Source organism: Podarcis vaucheri (genome assembly GCF_965113315.1).
Source record: "Podarcis vaucheri genome assembly, chromosome: 1".
NCBI lineage: Eukaryota > Metazoa > Chordata > Lepidosauria > Squamata > Lacertidae > Podarcis > Podarcis vaucheri.
In genome coordinates this window covers 119,104,148-119,111,933 of record NC_138759.1, presented here as the reverse complement: position 1 = coordinate 119,111,933, position 7,786 = coordinate 119,104,148, and the positions used below count along the sequence as shown (strand labels likewise).

The window sequence follows — 7,786 nt, the reverse complement described above, 5'->3', positions numbered from 1 at the left end:
ACTATGATAGCCAGACTTCTTCTGCATGGCTGTTACAGGGCAATCTTTATGAGCTAGAAGAAGCTGTTTCAGCTGCGCCACTTCATTTCTCAGCAGGGTGACTTCACTCTAAAGAAGAAGAAAAAAGTTATATACTTTACCAGGATCAAGTTACATACATTTCAAACTGAGATTTACAAGCTTTCGTAAAGACAAATACAAGACACAGCACACACTTTCTAGGCACATTAACACAACACTTTATCTGTGAACTGCAGCAGTTTTGGCTAAGCAGCTTGTTTGTTTTGTACATTCAAAGAAAATATTGGGAGTTGCTTTACATTTGGTCTATTACATTCAACTCCTTTTGATCTCTTGCTTCTATATGCAGTCTGATACAGATATCAAAACGTTGTGCATCACATTTTAAGGGAAGTTAGTGGCATTGACTATTTTTTTTTTTTGCCAAAACAGATAATTGAATGGAGAATTCTAATGTGACATATTTAAGATGAATACATTAAGGAAGTGGGGAATTTAAAATATACTGGACATAGTTCCATTGATCTCCCAATATTTTAAAATGTCGCTATGCAAACGATGCAAGTATCAATATTCGTCTGACCTCATTCTGCTGAGGCAGAGGCTGGGGGTTCTTCTGCTGTAGCTAAAACAACAAGTCCAGCAAGAGCCAAAGGTTGAGCCCACTTTATCTAAACTCTGAAAGTGAGCCTCACCGTACAGTAATATTTTTATATTTCATATTCATATGATTCAAACAGTATTCCCCAGCTCGTTTATTTTGTAAAATTGACAAAACTAGAATGAGAACCAGCACTTTTTCACAGCTAACATGCTGTGGAAGGCCAAACGTATAAAAACACATATTCAACTTAAGCCATCATGGGTTATTACTACCTAGCTGTGCCTGCTTTATCAAATGATGAATCATTTTGGAATACATGATTAATATCATGTATTAATTTGTGGAATTTGCTGCCAAGGAGTGTGGTGGAGTCTCCTTCTTTGGAGGCCTTTAAGCAGAGGCTTGACAACCATATGTCAGGAGTGCTCTGATGGTGTTTCCTGCTTGGCAGGGGGTTGGACTCGATGGCCCTTGTGGACTATTCCAACTCTATGATTCTATGAATATTTTCAGATAATGAATAGTTTAAATAATTTATTTGCCGTTCAGTTTTCTTTACACATCATTCTGTTCTTCACCTTTGCCAGTTTTGTTGCTGGCAGACTATAAAAAACACCTCTGCTTTACATGAAAGAGATTAACCCTTGAGACTCTTGTGTGTGCGTTCCAGTCTATGCTTATAAAAATATGTTTAAGTAGGAAAAATCCATACAGAAATGTCATTGTCTTTTAATGCAAATGAAAACACAGATGAGGTAACATTTATTCTAGGCCAGCCTCCCCCAATATGTTGCCCTCCAGATGTTTTTGTGTATATTCTTATTAGCTACCGCCAGCCTTGCCAATCATACACACAGGCCTCCTGCACTTACGTTACACTGTTTTCTCATGTTTCTACTTCATATTCCATTATACCTCTCCTGTCACAAACAGAGACATTTTAAATTACGTAGAGTGAAGGATTAGCCAAGAAGGCAAAAATCTTTGACCTTCAATCTTACGGTTGTCTTCGGGTTTTTTAAAATAATGCATGGGTAGATACACCTGACTGGCTCTGGAAACTTTGCTGGAGCATATCTATACTGTGAAATGGGTACAAGCAGCTCACGCCCACCACGCCTCTCAAAGCAGGCTTGCATTATATGCAACGCCTGATGGCCACTTGTAACCTCACCTCACCCTATGTGCACCTCATTGGGGAAAGTTCCAGATATTCAGAATTTGCACCCTTTCCACATCTCTTTTTGGGGAGAAGGTGAAAAAATGGAGCTCCTGAGACACTTATGGGGAGGGAAAGGTGAAATATTATGGGGCGATGGGGTTCAGTTCTCAGCACTCCACCCTATGATGTCCCCCCCCCTGCCGTGTGCCGGCAATCACACGTAATTTGGACGAGCCGAAAATTACACTGTTTGCTCTGGTCCTGTTAAATGGATTCAACTAACCAACTTTGATAGTGGAAGCCAACAAAAGATTCCTTTCCTCCTCTACCCAAAAATGAAAAATCAAAAGGAGATCATCCTTTCTGTCAAGTAGAACAATCATATTGGCATAGCGTTGAATTCCACCTATTGCCTTTAATTATTGTATTACATTATTATCAGAAGCAGAAGGACGTACCTGTAATTGACCATTTAACGAGCTCAAGTCTTCAGCTTTCTTCTCCAAAGACTGCACCCAAACTTTTCTTTTTTGTCTACACCTTGATGCTGCCGCCCTATTCCGCTCTAGGAATTTCCGCCTTTTCTCATCAGGATCTTCATTTGCTGCCCTTCGTCGTCGACCCCCTGTATTTGGCGTTTGCGGTGCAAGCTGTGCTGGAGAAGCCTGCAGGAAGCAAAGAATGCCAGAGTTCATTGCCACAAAACTTTTAGTTCAAGCCTAGACTTTGGACAGAAATTCACATTCCTCTAATATATCACACAGCATTGACTATAATGGTCTCATTTAGTGCACAATATAAATGGAACACATACAATCTTGAGCTTTCATTTTAAAGAGTTTTAAAGTAAAAACAAAATGCACTGTTGACATGTTGACTACAGCAGACATATCAAACACAGGTTGGCAATACAGAACTAAACTTCCAACTCATGAAAGATTACCCTACCCAAATGTGAGCCACTCTCCCAACCCCACTGCTACCTTGTAAAAAAAAAATTAAAAATCCACAATATTCACTAGGCTCCCCCTCTGGAGAAGCTTTTCAGGGATGCAGAGGGGAAGAGAAATGAGAGATTGGTTGTATGAACTAACTTACACTTGCACAACCACTGGATACAACACAGAATATACTATTATAGAGGCAGAGTGGAGCTGAATGAAATGACTTATCCAACCCTCACTTTAAGGTAAGCCATATAATTCAGCGAGTTTCTCTCTTTTTTGTATTTAAAAAGAGGAAATTCTAGGATTAAAAAATATTTTGTGGAAGAGTTCAAGCACTTGCAATATAGGGCTGGTTCATATGCAATGCTAAGCCATGGTTTAGTGAATGAGCCTCAGTGAGCCTGAACAAAGAATGTTGTTGTTGTTTAGTCGTTTAGTCGTGTCCGACTCTTCGTGACCCCATGGACCAGAGCACGCCAGGCACTTCTGTCCTCCACTGCCTCCCGCAGTTTGATCAAACTCATGCTAGTAGCTTCAAGAACACCATCCAACCATCTCATTCTCTGTCGTCCCCTTCTCCTTGTGCCCTCCATCTTTCCCAACATCAGGGTCTTTTCCAGGGAGTCCTCTCTTCTCATGAGGTGGCCAAAGTATTGGAGCCTCAGCTTCACGATCTGTCCTTCCAGTGAGCACTCAGGGCTGATTTCCTTCAGAATGGAGAGGTTTGATCTTCTTGCAGTCCATGGGACTCTCAAGAGTCTCCTCCAGCACCATAATTCAAAAGCATCAATTCTTCGGCGATCAGCCTTCTTTATGGTCCAGCTCTCACTTCCATACATCACTACTGGGAAAACCATGGCTTTTACTATACGGACCTTTGTTGGCAAGGTGATGTCTCTGCTTTTTAAGATGTTGTCTAGGTTTGCCATCGCCTTTCTCCCAAGGAGCAGGCGTCTTTTAATTTCGTAACTGCTGTCACCATCTGCAGTGATCATGGAGCCCAAGAAAGTAAAATCTCTCACTGCCTCCATTTCTTCCCCATCTATTTGCCAGGAGGTGATGGGCCCAGTGGCCATGATCTTCGTTTTTTTGATGTTGAGCTTCAGACCATATTTTGCGCTCTCCTCTTTCACCCTCATTAAAAGGTTCTTTAATTCCTCTTCACTTTCTGCCATCAAGGTTGTGTCATCTGCATATCTGAGGTTGTTGATATTTCTTCCGGCAATCTTAATTCCGGCTTGGGATTCATCCAGCCCAGCCTTTCGCATGATGAATTCTGCATATAAGTTAAATAAGCAGGGAGACAATATACAGCCTTGCCATACTCCTTTCCCAATTTGGAACCAATCAGTTGTTCCATATCCAGTTCTAACTGTAGCTTCTTGTCCCACATAGAGATTTCGCAGGAGACAGATGAGGTGATCAGGCACTCCCATTTCTTTAAGAACTTGCCATAGTTTGCTGTGGTCAACACAGTCAAAGGCTTTTGCATAGTCAATGAAGCAGAAGTAGATGTCTTTCTGGAACTCTCTGGCTTTCTCCATAATCCAGCGCATGTTTGCAATTTGGTCTCTGGTTCCTCTGCCTCTTCTAAATCCAGCTTGCACTTCTGGGAGTTCTCGGTCCACATACTGCTTGAGCCTTCCTTGTAGAATTTTAAGCATAACCTTGCTAGCATGTGAAATGAGTGAAATTGTGCGGTAGTTGGAGCATTCTTTGGCACTGCCTTTCTTTGGGATTGGAATGTAGACTGATCTTCTCCAATCCTCTGGCCACTGCTGAGTTTTCCAAACTTGCTGGCATATTGAGTGTAGCACCTTAACAGCATCATCTTTTAAAATTTTAAACAGTTCAGCTGGAATACCATCACTTCCACTGGCCTTGTTATTTGCAGTGCTTTCTAAGGCCCATTTGACTTCACTCTCCAGGATGTCTGGCTCAAGGTCAGCAACCACACTACCTGGGGTGTACGAGACATCCATATCTTTCTGGTATAATTCCTCTGTGTATTCTTGCCACCTCTTCTTGATGTCTTCTGCTTCAGTTAGAACAAAGAATAGTTAGTCGCTAAACAAGTCAACTACAAACCATGGGTTAATGAAGCTGCCTTGTTTGTTGTAAGCCAAGATTGCTGGTTTGCACATAACACTAAGCTAAGAGTCTGTCAGGAAGTAACACACGATGTTTATACGGTAGCAAACAGCACCAGAAACAAGGCTTCTTACCGGTGTTTCAGTAGTAGATGTAGCAGGCTGCTGCAGCGACTGTGGCCGTGCTTCCTCCGACTGAGTTCTAACCAATCCACTTGTTTGTCCCTTTGCAGTATCTCCATTTGGGACCTGAGAGTGCTGCTGGGTTAAGGCAGCTTTCAATCTCTGAAAGACAAAAATGAATTTTTCCACGATGAACAACTGCAGGCCGCAATAGTCAACTTACCCAGCTGTTCACTAGCTTAAGAGTTGCCTGTGGAAGCTGCTCATGCCCAGTTTTCGGAGATTCTCCTCCTCCTGCTGCAGCTCCATTCCATACCTCTCATGAAGACCCCCCAAAATTCCAGGAGAGGCTTTTGGGAGGGTGCAGGGTGCTGCCATGAGAAGGGAGGAAACTTCCCTTGTGCAGGTGCAGATCCACTTGCACAGCACTGGAAACAACCAACTGCTTTCATTCTAAGCATATACAGTGGTACCTTGGTTTACGAACTTAATCTGTTCCGGAAGTCCGTTCTTAAACAAAAACTGTTCTTAAACCGAGGCGCACTTTCCCTAACGAGGCCTCCCGCCGCCGGTGTCCTTCCACCATTCGGCTTCCGTTCGTAGACCGAGGTAAAGTTCACTAACCGGGACACTACTTCCGGTTTTGCAGAGTTTGTAAAGCAAATAGTTTGTAAACAGGGCTGTTATTAAACAGAGGTACCACTGTAGAGGCAACCCCCGATTTGCGCAGGATTTGCATTCAATGTCACTGCACGCCTGTGTGAAATTGTGTTCAACTGAAACACCCATTCTGCACCTGTTCTGCCTCCGCCCCCCCCCCCTTTTCGGTGATGTCTTTCATGACGTTTCCGGGTCACTTCCCGGTTCAATGCTGTGCACATGTGCGCAACTGCACACACAGTCACGCCTAAAACAACAGTTGCCTGTACTTCATTTTGCCTCCCCTGTCTTTTTCCTTTTACAAAGAACTGACTAATACCACTTCTTCTAGTTCCAGAAAGTTATAGATCCACAATGTGAACAAGATGATGGGTATGAAACACAGAGTTAAAATGGTTGGCAAAAATACTATTATATGCTTAAGGTATGAGTATATTTCTGAGCTAGTAAGAAGGGGTACTTCAGATTGTGATGTGAGTTGTACACACCGCCAAAGTGATCCAGTGCTTTTGGCCAGATACAAGTACCAAAAACATCAAAGGGACCAGAGGATAACAATAGGTATCTGTTCCATAGTTCAATAACTAAAAATGATCACTAAAAATATTACGTTCTTTAATCAGTGGGTTGATAATATGGTAACACTTGCAACCTAGGAATGGACTGCTTACAGACATAGACTCTGCTTGGATAAACATGACAATATTTGGAACGAATTTATACAAAATGTAGTGGACTGTTAATATTTCTGTTCATATTAGGATAATATCAAAATTATAAAAGAATGTATGGGTTAGGGTATTTTTTGTATATATTCATATAATGTTTTCTACCTTTACACAGTTCTGTGTTTTGTTCTTTTTCCTTTTCTTGTGTATCACTTTACTGCTTTATAGTTGATTTTTTTTTTACAATAAAATATAAATTAATAAATGCAAAAAAACAACTATTAAAAACCCCTTAAAAATATTACGTTGTCTTTCTAACTACATAGTATATATGGTTATAGAAGGAATATCCAGCTGATGGCCTTTAGGTCCATTTCCCGTCCATTCTCATACTTATGGCTTGGCCACAGCTGTCCCACTCCCTAAGCTATTTTGCTTAAGCAGCAAAGCTAAATTGGCTCAGAACTTGCTGCTTCACTCAGCCAGCAACCTCCCCGCTCCCCTCAACTGGGAAATATATCACTATATAGTCACAGAAGCATTCACAAGCCACAGAAGTATTTTGGCTCAGCCAGCACCAGGTCCTCAGCCTGCAGGACTATATTCTCTCCAGTCAAATTGCTGAGGCAGGTTAACAACCGCTTCTGAGAAGGGATGCCTCAAGTTCCCAAGGAATTGAACAATTTAGGCCATCCACTCCCCCTGCTCCCACCATAGCATTAATGGACAAAAAATGGACCAAGTCACTGAAGAAAGGAGTGATGAAGTTGGAGAGGTGAGTCACAGGACAAGGGAAATCACAACACCTATAGGAAGAGTGCAAAACGATGCCATGCTTTCCGGGACAGCCCTGTGTAACAAGTTTGAATATTTGTTCCTAAATAGTCTCAAATATTTTAAAGCCTTCAAAATGTTCCAATAATCGACCCAATAATTTCAACCTGTTAAGTAGATTCATGACCACCATTTGGAAGTCTGCTCTTCCTCCAAGGAGCTTGGGGCAATTTACATGTACCCCCAACCACCCGACAAAGTAGGTAAGGTTGAGAGAAAATTTGCTCAAGGCTACCCACTAAGCTGTAGAATTGAGCTCTTTATTCACTGCACCATACTGTTGATAGTGATTGTTAATGTTCTCTCTAGTGATATAATAAAATACATATTTAAAGTATAATTAGAAATGATGAAGTACATTGATAGTCATTCAATTTGTATTTGCAATATTGCTGAAACACTGACGACATTCTAATCCTGAACAGCAAAGGCATCTTTTTTAGTATAAAAAATATGTATACCCTTCAAAATAAATCCCTATCACATCTGTCAGAATTGGTAGGAATAGATCGCTCCATCACGAGTTCACAGAAACAAGAGGATATATTGTAGAAACAATTTATGAAAAAGTCAGAACCATATTTCATATCTGCCACAAAACCTCATCAGAGTAATAACCCTCCTTCTCCTGGGTGTTATCTTACCATCTGCTCCTCTATTACTTATCTTTATTTTGC

The 7,786-nt window shown here is 41.4% G+C and overlaps 1 protein-coding gene across 4 annotated transcripts in view; it reads right to left on the bottom strand.

The window, feature by feature from the left end:
- The window catches only part of ATF2 (activating transcription factor 2), a 45,075-nt gene that overhangs the window by 6,312 nt on the left and 30,977 nt on the right, over positions 1 to 7,786 (bottom strand). For all 4 annotated transcript variants that reach the window (XM_082197253.1, XM_082197255.1, XM_082197256.1 and 1 more), the window contains 3 exons: positions 4,960 to 5,109; positions 2,246 to 2,452; positions 3 to 108 (listed from right to left, as the gene is read on the bottom strand). In XM_082197253.1, coding sequence (XP_082053379.1) covers positions 3 to 108; positions 2,246 to 2,452; positions 4,960 to 5,109 — 463 coding nt within the window. The remainder of the gene's footprint in view (positions 1 to 2; positions 109 to 2,245; positions 2,453 to 4,959; positions 5,110 to 7,786) is intronic.